The 15,535-nt window shown below is 49.7% G+C and overlaps 1 protein-coding gene across 1 annotated transcript in view; it reads left to right on the plus strand.

Annotated features, from left to right (window-relative positions):
* The first annotated feature begins 656 nt into the window (after positions 1-656).
* Positions 657-15,535, plus strand: part of TPO (thyroid peroxidase) — a 75,345-nt gene continuing 60,466 nt past the window's right edge. Inside the window, 3 exon segments of the mRNA XM_074386415.1 lie at positions 657-866; positions 7,681-7,765; positions 12,856-13,025. Of these exon segments, the coding sequence (XP_074242516.1) occupies positions 773-866; positions 7,681-7,765; positions 12,856-13,025 (349 nt within the window). The 5' untranslated portion in view covers positions 657-772.

A 15,535-nucleotide genomic window follows, 5' to 3' on the forward strand; every position in this document is an offset into this window, starting at 1 on the left:
AAGAGAAATCCATCATTGACCCTTGAAAGTGGTCCAGCAGAGGCTGCCATTTGGGCCACTGTGGCGGGGCTGGGTGGCATCTCTTAGCAAGGCCGGCTGGCTGACTGGTGACCTCGGCTGGGAACACAGGGGTCCCGGAGGGCCGGTTCACAGGCCATCGTCCACTGAGACACCTTCCTCCACACGGGCTCCCTGGTGCCACCCGCTTAACAAAATTACTGGCTCAAAGTAGCCACAGAACTCCCAAGATAAGAAAACAAGGATTTGAAGTAGAAATGGTGGATTTTGAATCTTCGGTTTTGTCTCAACAACTTAATTCTGAAATCATTTTATGGACGTAAGAATGGCTTAAGGAATTCAACAGGCATTTAGGGGTTTTATCACTTTTTAAAAGGCTAAGTTTCTAACAGTATTCACTTTTTGCCACATAGATATATTAGAGGAAACAGATTTTTTTTCATTCCCAATAATCATTCCTGGTAAGTTGATACTATGTGACGTTACCAGGCATTTAAATAGGCTGTTACTGAGATGCTTTGGCAAGTGGAGCTGCCAAATGTAAGAACTCTGCCTGTGAATCACCAGGGCCTGGGGCCTGCTCAGGGCCACGGCTTCTGTGCACCTCCCGGCAGGGACGGCGGCTCTGGCCTCGCAGACCCCAGGTCGGTGACAGCTGCCTGCCGCAGGGGAGGCCGCGTGGAGTCGGGGGAGCGGCTCCCACGGCCTTGCTGCTGCTTGACTGCACACTCCGCTTCCTTCCGTTAATTTTAGAATGAGAACGCTCGCTGTCCTGGCAGCCACGCTGGTTCTGGCCTGCACGGAAGCCTTCTTCCCTTTCATCTCGAGAGGCAAAGAGCTCCTTTGGGGTAAGCAGTGAACGCATGGTGGTCTTCTGGCCTCATAAAGTTACTTTTCTCACTTATCAAAATAGAGGGCGTAATGGTAGCTCTTGAGGGTCAGTTCAGGCCCCTGTAGTGTATGTTTTGTTATGCTTCAGAAAAGAATTGTAATTCTTGATTTTAGAAGATTAAAATACTGGACATTTCTTTCTTTAAAAACGAACTGGTTTTCCTTGGGTGACAATAGAAAATTTTCACTTTTACCTATTCATATATATATTTTTAAAAATTCCTTGGGAGTGTTTTTCTTCTGCTGCTACAAAATTAGTTTTCATTAAATAACTTTTGAGATATATTTTCTGGAATGAGTCTGCTCCAATGTGAAAACAGGTTAAGAAAGCTGCTAAGATGGAGTGGTTAAAATAGTCACAGATCAAACTCTTTGCTTATGCTAAATAAATAAACTCTTCACCTTTGCCAAAATGAAGTCCCAACCCTGAGAACACTTTTCACCAGAGCGAAGCCTGCGGGGGCGTCTGTCTGGACGTTCCCACCCCACAGACACCGCTGGCCCAGGAGCAGGTGACTCCTCGCCGGGCAGGTGCCTGGGCCTCTGGACACAGTCTCGGGGCGGTGGTGCAGCACTAGGACCTCTGCCCTCGACAGCCCGTCCCAGGCCTGGAGGCCTCGTCTGTGGTTCAGGGGCATGGGCTCTGGAGTCCTCGCTGCTCCCAGCCACACCCAGCCCAGCCTCTTGCGGAGGCCACATTTTCTTCCCAATTTTCTGCATGTCAGGACTTCATAGTCATATTAGGAGCTGCCGTGAAGTCCCTAACAGACTCATAGGCTCCTTAAGGAACTCTCTCCCTCCACAGCCGCCAGGACGTGCTGGTCACTGCCCACTCTGAGATGGGAGAAGCCACGGGGACCTTCCCTGCCAGCTTCCATCCATGCTGCAAGGATGCGCCACTCACCCCTGATTCCTGCCCCTCACCTGCACGTGGATAACACCAGAAAATTACCCATTACCATCATTATTCGTGAGCAAGAATGAGATGCTCCATTTAAAGCTGCAAGTGCAATGCCCTGGCAAACACTGAAAAAAAAATTAAATCAGAGTCACAATATCAAGAACCTCAGGAAAAAGTGATTCTGCATCTTCCCAGAATAAATCAATCACTCTGTCACCCAGAACATGCCAGGTGCTCAGCCAGTGGCTTGTAAATTAATTCCTGTTATTTTACATCATATGTATTAAGGGTCTGAGTGTATAAAACCATAGTAAAGCATGTTAGAAGTCAAGAGCTAGTTATGAGCAAGTTGTTATACTTGAGAGCTACTCAACAAAATACTTAAAACTTTATAACATGTTTTTAATTTTAAAGATCATATTTAAAAAGCCAACAGGAAAGCAGGATCCACAGCTTTTGCTAAAGCAGTTTTTTAAAATTATTTTTCCATCTCTGAGACATTTGACCTTTTCCTTTTGCTTAATACGTGGCGAGTGCACAGCATGACAGCTGACAGTTTCTCCACACACTGGGACACATCCTTCTGCCCGCCCACGCCAGTGTTTCCAGGCTGATTTATTATTTATTTGAAATGTGAAGGAGTTACTTAAAAAAATGTTATGTGTCTCACAGGGTTTCAATTTTATATCCTTTGAGAGTTGTTTTGCAGTTTTAAATTCATTTGGAAAGTGATGACGCCCAGTGATGTGTGTGTTTATGACACCTGTGCGCACAGACTCTGTGAAGCAAAAGCCTTGGCCTGCTCCCCAGCCTCTGTGTGGCAGGGGACGAGGACCCTGGTTCCCCAGGCCACGTGCAGTCACCTGTAAGCAGACAGTGCTCCTCAGGGGTCCTGCTTGGAAAGTGGCTTGCCCAGTACCCATTTTACAGATCAAAACAGAGAGGTCTGGAGTGCTCAGAAGTGGCAAGACTGTGTTCACTCAGCCTCACGTCCCAGGTCTTCACAGAGAACCAACACTCATCCTCGTACTTGAAGCGTGATGATAAGTGCTCAGTGAGAAGCATCAGGCCAGTGGGGTGGCTCACACCTGTCATCCCAACACTTTGGGGAGCCGAGGCGGGAAGATCCCTTGAGGCTAGGAGTTCAAGACCAGCCTGACCAACATGGCAAAACCCCATCTCTACTCAAAATACAAAAACAAAGTCGCTGGACATGGTGGTGTCCATCTGTCATCCCAGCTACTCAGGAGGCTGAGGTGCGAGAATCAGTGGAACCCAGAGGTGGAGGCTGCAGTGAGTGGGGATCATGACACTGCACTCCAGCCGAGGTGACAGAGCGAGAGTCTCAGAGAGAGAGAGAGAGAGAGAGAGAGAAGAAAAACGTCAGACCTGGAGAGAGTATATAGGTTTATCAACTTGTCTGTAAATGGTAGAAAGATGTGAATAAGCAGGTCAAGATCTCTGCAGGTGCTCAGACTGGGAGAGACTCTTGTTCCAGAGCAAGATCTCCCAGGGTCAAACCACAGAGAAATGAACTTCAGCACCTGAAAAATTCTGTAACAAGAGGCTTTGAAAATCAGAAAAGATTTCATTTCCCCCCAAAATCCGTGCATGCCCACTGTCACCTAAGAGAAGTTTGCTCCCAATCCCTTCTCTATCACGCTGAATTGAATGCTCATCACCGGAGCCCTGGGTATCTGTCACTACACAGACTGAGCTGCACCCGTGTAAAATCACGATTTATGTGCGATCATCGTTATGGCAAATGTTCCACAAGTTACAGTGGTTAATAGAAAATAAGATGCAAATGAGCAACGGGAAGCGGAGGCGGTGCCCGCGACTGGGAAGACGTGAGAAGCTTGCCGAGCGAGCGAGTTTGTTTAAAAAGGAAACTTGGCAAACCTTCCCCCAGTTTATAAATTTCGGGCAACAGCAATGATTAAAGTGAGGAACAACACTCAACTCTGAATGGAAATCAAGCGCTTAGAATCATTCAGTGGCAAAGCTCTGGTCCTGGGGGCTTATGGTTTTGGTGAAGAAAGATTTTGGCTTTCATATATATATATTTTACATGAACAGTCTTTGGAACAAGGCAACTTCCTTCTTTCTGAAATACAGTGTGTTCTTGCATAATGCATCCCTGAATCCCACTTGTTTAATCAACAATGTGAATGTACATAAAGGAGAATTTGGGGGACCCACGCCTTGTGCCTCCCAGAGCAGGAGCAACCTTGAGAAGGTGCAGGCTGAGAGCATTGGGCCACTTCTGCAGAGCAAGTAATTAAGTCCTGTGACTCCCTAGAATTCAGTGTTCAGTTCTGAAAATAATAAAGGTCAGGTTCAAACTCCTTAAGTCTATGGTCCTTGCATCCGACTCCTCTTCCCTGGGACTGCTTGGCACGAGGAAGGAAGGGCAGCTGCAGGGCTGACGGTGGGAAGGGGCTCAAAGCTGGCCACCCAGCTCCCTGGGGGTGAGAGAGCTAACGTGAGCTTCTGGAAACTGAGAAGAAGCAGACGCAGGAAAAGCTGTCTGCACCCCCCCACACACACACACCCCGTTTGCCTAAAAGTAGAACATAGATCCGCAAAAGTGTCCCCTTCCCTCTCCAGCAGAGCCCAGGCCCTCAACAGCCTGGAACCGGCCCAGAGGCATTTGTGTGGGGAGCCTGCCTGCAGCCCCAGCCTCCCTTCCCGTAGCTGCCCCAGAGCGGCCTCCTGGCAGTGTGTTTCCTGGGAGCTCAAAGTCCTTCGCTTTGGTCTTGCAGCTTCTTGGAAATGGGCGTTCTTTTGCTGACGGGCTGTGCAGCAGAGTTCTAACTGTCCCTCCAAGTTTCCCTCTGGGGGCGCTCAGGGGGCTCCCTCGTGGAAGCGGGAGGCCAGGTTAGTAGCCCCCTATGGGTTTTCCTCTTGTGAATGTGCCTTTCGTCAGTCGAATTTAAAATGTCCCAGAAAATTAATCTAAGGTGCAGGGAGAGCTGAGGTTTCTTCCTCCCCTGCAGAGAGATGCCAGCCAAGAAGCAGTTATCCCAAACAATGAAAACGCCGCCGGTTCCAATGGAGATTGAGACTATTGATGAGAATTGTGTGTCTCTGGCAGGAAGCTTTAATACAAAAATGTATTTATTTTATGAAACTTAAAAGACAATAATAATCTGTAAGCCTATAAAAATATTGTTTTAATTCTGTAAAATATTTTCCAATCAGAAAAGAAACTAGAGACTAAGCAACATGTGACTGCTTAGACTTAAATAACAATATATTAATACTGATCCATAACAGAAAATGATCTCTCTGGTAACCGCCATTTCCAAGCATAGTGGAAAAAGATAAGCATTTCTTTGTATTTAATCAGTTGCTTCCTACATAATTATCAAGTACCTGCTGAAAACCAGCCTTTGGTCTCAGTCACGAATAGTGCAGATTTTTGCAGAGCCCTCACTGATAAAACGCGCGTACACAGGGGGTGTGAGTGACAGAGCTAATTTTTTTCTGGTTCTAAAGATCAGCAAGATCAAAATTTCATAAAGGAAAAGCTGGGAGCTTGAGGTTGACAATTTTGTGGGACGAAGGATAATCGTGCACTACGTCCTCAGCTCTGTGGCGTGGAGGTCGGTCCTGGCCAGGCTGTGGACGTCCTGAATTCCGAGGAGGGCCTGCGTGCCCTTCCATGGGCATCCAGAGCCTTCAGATGCTTTCATCAAGGGCCCAGGCACAGGCAGGCCTTGTTCTAGAAAGGTCGCTTGGGTGACAGCAGGCGGGACAGAAGGACGGGAGGTGGGGGGATCAGTGCGGGAGCCTGTCCAGAGCTCCTTCCACGAAGGCAGTGGAACGTGAGTCGCAGGGGCCAGGCAGGAGTGAGACGTTCTTCCAGCGGGGTTGTGGGGACATCAGCACAGCATGGTGAGTGAACGGCAGGACAGACCACGCGTGGGTTCCTCGCTGGGGGACTGGAGCGGGCAGAGGGATTATTTCAGGCCGTTAACTCTTCTCCGTGGGGAACACAGGAGGATAGTGTGGCCTGGGAGAGGCGTTCCAGTTGAAAACAGGCATTTATTTGGGAGAGGACGAAAGCAGGGTGAGAGGAGAGGGTAAAGGTCAGAGGAGCCAGAAATGCACCTGGGGCGGCCAGCAGGAGGGAGACCACTGAGGGACGAGAGCCTGGGGACTGAGCGGCCAGAGGCTGAAAGCAAAAGGCGCGAGGGTCGGGAGCGCTGAGTGCTTGCCAGCCCGCGGTCAAGAGCCCTGAAAACTTCTCTCTAAAAGCAGCCTAAGACGTCACCCTGCGGCTAGCAGAGAAAACCGTGCAAGGTGAAGTGACCTGCTACGTCACGCGAGGCAGACTGGTCTCGCTCCAGAGCCCATGGCCGTCACCCCTCTGCCACTTAAGGATGCCGGAACATCCCAAAAGCACCAGAGTCGTGCCTGGGGGGTGAGGAGTGGGGTGGGGTCCCTGCTTTGACAAATAAGCTGCCTCAGAATACAAACTGTGAGCTGAGTTGCCTGGGAAATTGCAGTGGGAATTTCTAAAGAAGGAAATAAGAGGAAAATAAGTGAAAATTCCCAGTGTCTTATACCTCAAGCTTTTGTGGAACAGGCGGTTCCCTGGCACTTGAGACTGAAAGGCATCTTGGTAAAGCCCTGAATGCTGGTCCTTGAGGTCCGCCTGTGATTCCCAGGCTGCCCTTCCTGTCTCCGCTCCTACTCACTCCCAGAGGCATCTGTCCCACCCCACCCCCCCAATCTCACTTCCCTGAGCTTGCCCATGCTGGTGCGAAACCGAGTCCCCTGTTCAGACTCCACACCCAGAGCACGCAGCTCTGCTGGCTGTGCTGGGGGCCCTGGCGGAGCTGTGAGCCCAGCTGGGTGCCCCTCCCTCCCTCCGGCCCTTGCTCCAGGAAACCTCACACCAGGGCCTCTGTGCATTGCTCTCTGCCCAACCCTGAGGGGTCACCCTCTGCCCCAAGTGCTTAACCACTGGTGACTCATCCCAGAACCCCAAGAGAGATCCGCCGTGGAGGTTTCTTAACTTGGCTGTGTCACATCAAGAGAAATTGGGTGGTCCAGGCAACGGACGGGGCGGGGCAGAGTGAGTAGGAAGAAGTGATGGGGGGCGTTGTTTGCTGCCTGGGTGGGGACCAGCATGGGAGGCACTTGGGGCTGAAGCCTTGAAGAACCTGCAGGCGCCTCTCCTGGGCCGGCCTCCTGCAGATGCCCCGCTGGGCGGTGTGGAGAGCGGGAGCCTGGTGTCCCCTCGGGGACTTGTATTTGCATTTGGAATCCATTCATTCCCTTGATGGAGTGTTGATGCTACACGAGTGAATTCAGCAGCCGCGTGTGACGGTGACTGAAGCACTTACCATCTTCCTGTTACCCGTCTAGAACTTCACATTTTTACCCAGAAATGGAATCTTAACCTCTTAAACGTTCCAGGTAATACAACAAGTAATCCAGGAGTGAGCGTCTTCACTGGAAACTGCTGGTATAATGGATTTATTTTATCTTTTATTAAGTACACAAATTAAGATAGGCAAATCTTATTATCAACTTTACTGCTAGTTCAGGTAACCAGTGATAAATATTCAGAACGTAAGTTATTCAGAATCATTTGAGTGACTTGGGCAAGTGAGAAATTAAGGTGAGCGACTCACCTGTCCCATCCTCCAGGCAGCTCCGTGTGGGGGGACGGACGCCCCTCTGTACGGGGAAGCAAAGGCCCTAGAGGGGAAGCGACCCCCGGGACCTGGCCAGCCCGCCTGCCCCGGAAGCTGTGTGGACATCGCCATGGCAGCGTGGGCTCGAGGGACAAAGCAGCAGTGTCAGGAGATCGCGGAACTGTCACTGCGCTGTGACCGTGTGACCTCTGTTTCTAGGAAAGCCTGCGGAGTCTCGCATTGCCAGCGTCCTGGAGGAAAGCAGGTGCCTGGTAGACACGGCCATGTACACCACCATGCAGAGGTGAGCCCTGCGCCGCCGCCCCCAATGCCACCCAAGGCGCGTCCCCCCGGCATCCGCACACACGTGGCCCGATTTTCACAATTGCAAATGAAAACCTGAAGCTTGCCAGGGCTAATTGACTTTCCCAGTGTCCCATGTAAGCAGCGGACAGAACCGGTATTTAATCTCCAATTCGTTCTTTAGCAAGACAGAGGAACAGACCGACCGACCGTGACCCAATCAACACTTACAGATAGGACATCCTCTAGTGGTCCAGATCCCCTCATTGTTACATACTTGCTGGATTGGCAAAAGACAATAGGGGCTCCTGATAATGAAACGGGCCTCTCTCCTCAAGGATTAGGACAGATTAAAGACAAAAGAGAGACCTACATCCAGATCTTTGGTGAAGCAACTGTAGCATTACCCGAGGCATATAATAAATAATGAAATGGAGCTCGCTTCCATTTTTTAGATACTTAGCATTTGTAATTATATAACAGACACCACTATTAAGGATACTGTGGTTTCATCACCCACTTAGAAAAAGAAAAGAAAAACAGAAAACCTGGGAAGCAGTTTGTCCTTCCACACTTACTATTTTGTAGCAAGTTGACTCATAATTATATAAGCTCTTGAGATACAAAGTATCAAAAGACAGCAGTTAATGTATTCCAAATTTCTATTATTTCATCCAGAAAAATACCTTATTGTTCACATTGGCTGCAAACAAACTGTTATTTATTTCCTAAAAATTGAATCAAAGGGAAAATAAGGAAAAAATATTTCTCATAACCTCATGCACACTGTAATATGTGTAAAACGGGCAGGAGTTACTTGGGAGGAGGTGGGAGTGGGGAGAGGGGTGGGTACCGCGTGCGTAGTAGGAGTGTGTGCTGTTCTCGAAGTGGCAGTGTGTGAACCCAGGTATGAAGACAGCTCAGAATCCATTGAGAACGCAGATTTTGCCAAGGTTAGGGAAGTGCCTGTGTCAATGTCAGGAGGTCCTGAGGACATGCGCCCACGGTGGCTGGGGGAAAGCTGGCTTTTACACATCCTAGAGAGACATAAGACGTCAATCAACACATGTCAGATGGATGTGGTGGGGAGCTTCCCGGTCGTAAGCAGATATCACATTTTCTGATTGGCAGTTGGTTGAAACAAGTCTATCAATAGGAAGGAATGTCTGGGTTGCGTTAAGGCTTGTGGGCGCCAAGCTTTCATGATGAAGCCCCCAGGTTAGCAGGCATCCCAGAGAAGAGGTCGTGAATGTTTCTGATCAGACTTAAGGTCTGTGCTGGTGTTGATGCCTGTGGGTAGAATGAGGCGCGTCCAACCCGTGACTTTCCCGTCATGGCCTGAACCAGCTTTTCCAGTTAACTTTGGAATACTTTTGGCCGAGAGGAAGAATCCACTCAGGTGGTTGGGGGAGGACATTAGAATCTTATTTTTGGTTTATAAACTGCATGTTACCAGGCCCCTTTTGAAGTCAATGCCTTGATCCTAAGGACGCACTGGAGTGGGGGAAGCCAGGGAGAGGTGCCCGCTGCAGACTCTTGGCAAGATTTGCCTTTTGATAGCTCTCAAAAAATGCCCTATGTACCTATTCCAACTATGTTTCTTTCCTTTAGAAATACTGTTTCTGCTGAGGAACAGTCATTGTTCTAGGTGCTGGGATACAGAGATGAATCAGATTATTTTACATTCTCAAAGGTCCCTGCCCCATCAGTAAAGACAGTCACCTGAGTGGCACACTTCATTTGAGATGGGCTTGTTACAGATCATCAGAAAACCTGATGGCTGGTGGTCAGAGAACTGGCTTTGAGTAAACGTTTTAACAATAATAAAATACTTTACCCTTCAAAACACATCTAGTTACTTTAGAGCTGAAAAGGAAAACAAAACTTTTCTAAATAATAATATCGGAAGCGAGAGTGTGCCGAAGTTACTTCTTCCACTCGCTTGTGGACGGCGGTGTGGCCCGGGCGTTTGGAAAGTGGTAAAAAGCACAGAGCCTGCCCGTGAAGGTGCTTGTGAAAAAGGAGCGTCTGAGACTCCACCGTTAGATGCAGTCAGAGTTTTAGTGTTCATCCTCATTCCCTGAGACCAGCTCCCGTGGAGCAATGGAGGGGAGACCAGGACAGGCTGCGCACTGGTGAGGGGGCCCTGCACCTGGGGACCCGGATCTTTACGATGTGCGGTGAGCATGCTGGCCCAGACTCTGGGGAACAGCATCCCTGTTTGATGGGAGAGTGTGCAGTATGTTCTGGAGAAAGATACGACCTCCGGGAAGGCAGGGAAGGGTTCTGGGGCCTGTGGTCCATGCTGCACCAGCAGCCAGGTTCACCTGCAGCAGCCAGACCCTGCAAGGACAGCAGGCAGGGGCAGGACCTGCCCATCCATTGTGTCTGGGCCACCTGGCCAGGTACGGCTGCCAGTGAGTGGCCCCATGAGTGTGTAGGGGTGGGAATGAGCATGGCCTTGACCTGGCAGGTGCCCCTCGGATAGGGCAATGTGCATTGATCCCACCGTGGCAGAGAGCGGGCACTGCCGTGAGGAGCAAAGGCTTCTGGACTCTCCCAGCTCCCTGCAAGGGCCTCACCAGGACCACGCTCAGCTGAGGGGCCGGCCCCGGAGGAGCTAAACCCTGCATTCACTTGCCTTTAAAACAAAGTCTAAGCCCCAGTCACCGTGAGCGTCCTTTTTTTTGTTTGTTTCACACTCTCTCTGAGGACTGCACACAGTTCCTACCTCAGGTTTGGTCCCTGAGTGGCATGGGAGCCACTCCCTCCCTTTCTCCCCTTCCTAATTGTACAGCTGTGGCGAGGACAGAAGAAGCATTTGCAAGAGGAGGCTGTGGGTCCGGGGAGACCAGAAGCCGAGGAACCACAGGCTCCCATCCGTCTCAGTGGCTCCCCCATGCTCTCTCCAGGATCATATTCCTTGAGCAGTAAAGTCGTTCCTTCTCAGCATTCAGGGACAGTTTCCAATATTCAGAATTCACTGTGAGTTCCAGAGTGTATTCACTTAGGTTGGTGATACCATGTGCGTCTGTTTAGTGTTCACAGTGAAACGTTCTGGGCATTGCTGGGGCAGCAGATATAACAGCTAAAGGAGTGTTTTTACTCAGTCAAAGGAAGCTTCTGGATGGTGACGACGAGCCAAGAGTGACCCAGAGAATCAGTGCGAACACATGTTCGACTCATGGGTCTGCCTTGGGCTTCACGCACTTAAGAATGCGAAACCAGCTGGAGTCACGGTTCCCCTAACTTGAGTTTGATTATCAGATACTGTGCTGCAATTAAAAGCCTGCAAGTGTCACCCCTTAATATCTTGCTCATGTGCTGAAGCTGAGGTCTACAGTAACATGTGTCTGCCTCTGGAATGACACACGGCTGTGGCCCCTGGGAAATAGCTGCAGATGAACAGCGCAGAATGCTGTGGCTTGTGGGGTGGTTGAAGCACCTCTCCAGCTCTCCTGAACTGAGCTCCCTGTAGGCTAAGCTCTGCAGAATGTGGACACCACAGGACAGTGGCCAGCCAGCGAGGGAGAGCCCTCTGGGCTGCACGATAGTGCAGGGACAGGAAGGGCTGGCATGAGCAGCATGGCCTGGGGACACATCCAGTGGACCTAGGTCAGGAGCTGAGCTGTTTCCCAAACCACTGTTTCCCTGATGTAGCCCTTTTGGTGCCAGCTTGTGTTGTCCCATGGGTGACAGGTGAGAGAAAGGATGAGACAGGTGAGCCCTCAAGTGGGTGTAGGTGATGTTCTAGGAGGCACAGAAAGTGGATTTCATCAGAAGCAGCACCCTCGGCCTTCAGATCTCAGAGATTCTCGTTCTTCCTAACAGCCAAATTGCTTGCTCAGATAGATTTTAGATAAATGTCTCCAAGGAAAGCATGCATTTTGGGGAGGGTCACTATCCTGTCTGCCATGCCGAGTCCTGGGGAACCCCACAGGTGCTTATGCTCCGGCTCTGCTGCTGCTGTGAGTGAACAAGTCATTTGTTCCTGGTGAGAGGGGGCCTTCCGGTGAGGTGAGGCCTGCAAGTGAGGGATCTGCAGGTGAGGGGGGCTGCAGGTGAGGGGTCTGCAGGTGAGGGGGGCTGCAGGTGAGGGGTCTGCAGGTGAGGGGTCTGCAGGTGAGGGGGGCTGCAGGTGAGGGGGCTGCAGGTGAGGGGGGCTGCAGGTGACGGAGCTGCAGCTGAGGGGGGCTGTAGCTGAGGGGGGCTGCAGGTCAGAGGGCTGCAGGTGAGGGGGCTGCAGGTGAGGGGGCTGTAGCTGAGGAAGGCTGCAGGTGAGGGGAGGCCTGCAGGTGAGGGATCTGCAGGTGTTGGGGGTGCTGCAGGTGACGGGATGTCTGCAGGTGAGGGGGCTGCAGGTGAGGGGGCTGTAGCTGAGGGGAGCTACAGGTGAGGGGATGTCTGCAGGTGAGAGGAGGTCTGCAGGTGAGGGGAGCTGAAGGTGAGGGGGGTCTGCAGGTGAACGGTCTTCAGGTGAGGGGAGGTCTGCAAATGAGGGGGGCTGCATCTGAGGGGAGATCTGCAGGTGAGGGGGCTGCAGGTGAGGGGGGCTGCAGGTGAGGGGAGGTTTCACAGGTGTCCTCTCTATGAAGGTGTATGCAGATCTACTGTGAACAGCTCTGCTGCCCCGCCCCGGGGCTGCACTGGAGTGGAAAGGGAAGAATTTGCAGCGGGGACACAGGTGCCCTCTCCGGGCCTTGGCTCTGAGATCAGGTTGAGGCCGTGTACTCCCCAGTCTCCTGTTTCGTCAGCTGGGACATAAGCAAATCATGTCTCGGTTTGGATGTGATGGCCTGTCGGCAATTGTTAGGAGAATCAAATCTGTTCAGATATGGCAGCTTTGTAACGGGCAAGGATAGGCCGTTCTCATCGTCTTCAATACTGATGCTCACTGACACCCAGTTTCTGTTACAGAACCTGTTGAGCCCATGGACAGCCACTGCATGTTTTGCTTCGCATGCCCCGCAGTGCCCGTCACACGGTCTGGGACACAGGAATTACTCAATAAATGTCTGCTTACTTAAGTAGTAATTAACCAAAGCTGCCGTAGACAAATGATCTATTCTATATCTTCTTTATGTGCCATAGAAACCTCCGAAAAAGAGAAATCCTTTCCCCAGCTCAGCTTCTGTCTTTTTCCAAACTTCCTGAGCCAACGAGCGGCGCAATTGCCCGAGCAGCAGAGATAATGGAAACATCAATACAAGCGATGAGAAGAAAAGTCAGCCTGGAAACTCAGCAGTCACGGCACCCCACCGGTAACCGCGCCCGTCTCCCCAAACCTCAGCAGTCACAGCACCCCACCGGTAACGCGCGCCCGTCTCCCCAAAACTCAGCAGTCATAGCACCCCACTGGTAACGCGCGTCTCCGCAAAACTCAGCAGTCACAGCACCCCACCGGTAACGCGCGCACCTCTCCCCCAAACTCAGCAGTCACAGCACCCCACCAGTAATGCGTGCCCACCTCCCCACTAGAAGGGCGCTCCTGAGGGAGGACGCCATGACTTTGTCCAGGGCTTGCTTTTCAGAGCGTGTTTTTCACTTGAGGCCGAGCAGCCTGGGACTCTAGCTCTTTCAAAGCAGAAAAGCAGGAATTTTAAAAAATGCTTACCAAACAGTCTCCATATCTTATTTTTGTTATTCTGGAAAACAGCTGTTTCTCTCCTATTCAGATCAAATTTGAAAATTAGCTCTATAAGCCAAACATCCATTTAATGGTATAAAATAATTTAGGAATGTTCCCATAGCTTCCTCCTGCTTAAAAGGTGGCGAGCTCCTTCATAAACCCTCTTTGACTAGAGGACTTGCCGTGTGAGACAGCGTGTTGTGGGAAGCCCCGTCTCCCCACTGAGCTGCTGTTGCCTGAGCGCAGCTCCCCAGGACCTTGAAGAGCCAATCCACTCACCTCTAAGTTGAGGACAGTCCCTCTGCTCACTCTGACGGCTATCAGAAGGCCAGCACATAAGCCAGGAGCAAATGCCAGCATTTCCTCATCTCTTTGTAAAGCACTCTGTGGGCATAAGACACTGAGGTGGTAACACAGACAGTCAAAGGCGTATTTGTGGTTCCTGTGATGGGGAGCACGGAAGCGAAATGTCTTTTTAATTAATTTATCAAGATTATTTTCTGTGCAGTGTCATGAGCTACTTGGCCTCTGAGTTCTTCCTTCTAACTAGCTATAAATCCATTCGGTGCTGGTTTACTTAGCTTTTAGAATAAGACGAACGTGGCTAAACCAGTACTAACCAGAATTCTCAAATCCTAAACTTAACAGTGAAGTTTAATTCATTTCATGGCAACCTAAGATTCATTTGAAATACCGTTTCTTTCAAACATGTGGCTGAGCGATGCTTTCAAGAACTTTGGTCCACAGTCCCGACACGGGTCCCGCCAGCCCCCTGTGGAAATGGCAGGTCCTGGTGTCAGAAGATGTGGGTCTTTCCGATCCCTGTTTTAGAGACACTTGCCCGTTGCCGGGTCTGTAGAGACAGATGTTTAGGGGAGCAGGCTATCGTGGAAAACTTAAGGATTCCATAATTTAGAATGTTTTAAAATGATTTCCGTTGTAAGCACAGCCAATCTAGAAAATTTAGAATTCAAGGAACGTACAAAGGTTCCCCGTTACTTCTGGTTACATCATCACCAAGCAATGACTCCATGAAATGGCAGTGCCTCTGTGACCTAGTGGTTCTTTTCTATTGCACAAGATTTTTTTTTGTCTGCAAGCACCTGCTCAAGGACTTCCCTGTGCTTGGCTTTTTGAGGAAGCCTGATCCTCCCCTGACTGAATGCTCACTGCAGCCCCACGGTTTACCTGTCTCCACAGAGCCATTCGCATTGCCTTGCTAGTGAGCATTCATGACTGAAAGACTAGTTTGTTTCTGTCATGTCTGAAAATGTAATGCATTCCTTCCTGGCATTTTTTTCTATTGAATAGAAAAATTGAAATTTCTATCTATGCAACAATCTTGCACGTTCATCACATGTACCCCAAAACCTAAAATGCAATTAAAAAAAAAAAAGAAATTTCTCAGTTTCACTGGTATTTGGTTAATCAAAGTTTTGTGGCATTATCATCAAAGATTTATATAAAACATCTTGGAGAAGTAATCGATGATCACCTCTACTAACAGACAACAAAGCCACTCTCACTTTCATTTGTTGAATAACATATAAATTACAGTGACAGAACTGACCAGACAGGCAAACAAACAAAAACAGGAAATTGTTTTCTGGGTTCTCATCTCATCCGGGAAGATTTACAAAGGAACCAAAAATCAATACAATGGAGAAATGAAAGGTTTGCTAGATAAGTGCACCATCTTCATCAAGACAAGGTTTTTCTACCTTGGGGTACGGGAGAAATTCTACTCTTTGCTCTCTTCTAAAGCACTGGAGCCGTTACTAGGCACATGTGCCTGACTGTGCAATTGTGATGAATGAGCCCAGGAGACGTGCTCAGTGAGACATGATGGTAGCTGCAAAGTTATTTGCTGGCTTATGCCCCTGGGGGCTGAGAGCTCTAAGCCTGCTGTTCTGAAAGATCACAGAGCAAAATAAACATTTAGAAACCCCACGTTTCTAGCAATAAGGAAGCTCAAGGGAACTAAATGAGTGAGCACTTGATGTAAAGGCAGAAAACGGTGACCCCAGTTACATATGAATCCGAAATTCAGATGCTGGAGCCATTTTTGAGACTGCAGTAGAATATTTGTTAGGTGGATTTGTGATTCCAAGCACAGAATTCATGGTTTCTTGTTTTTCACAG

Source organism: Saimiri boliviensis, chromosome 1 (assembly GCF_048565385.1).
Source record: "Saimiri boliviensis isolate mSaiBol1 chromosome 1, mSaiBol1.pri, whole genome shotgun sequence".
In the NCBI taxonomy this organism is placed as follows: domain Eukaryota; kingdom Metazoa; phylum Chordata; class Mammalia; order Primates; family Cebidae; genus Saimiri; species Saimiri boliviensis.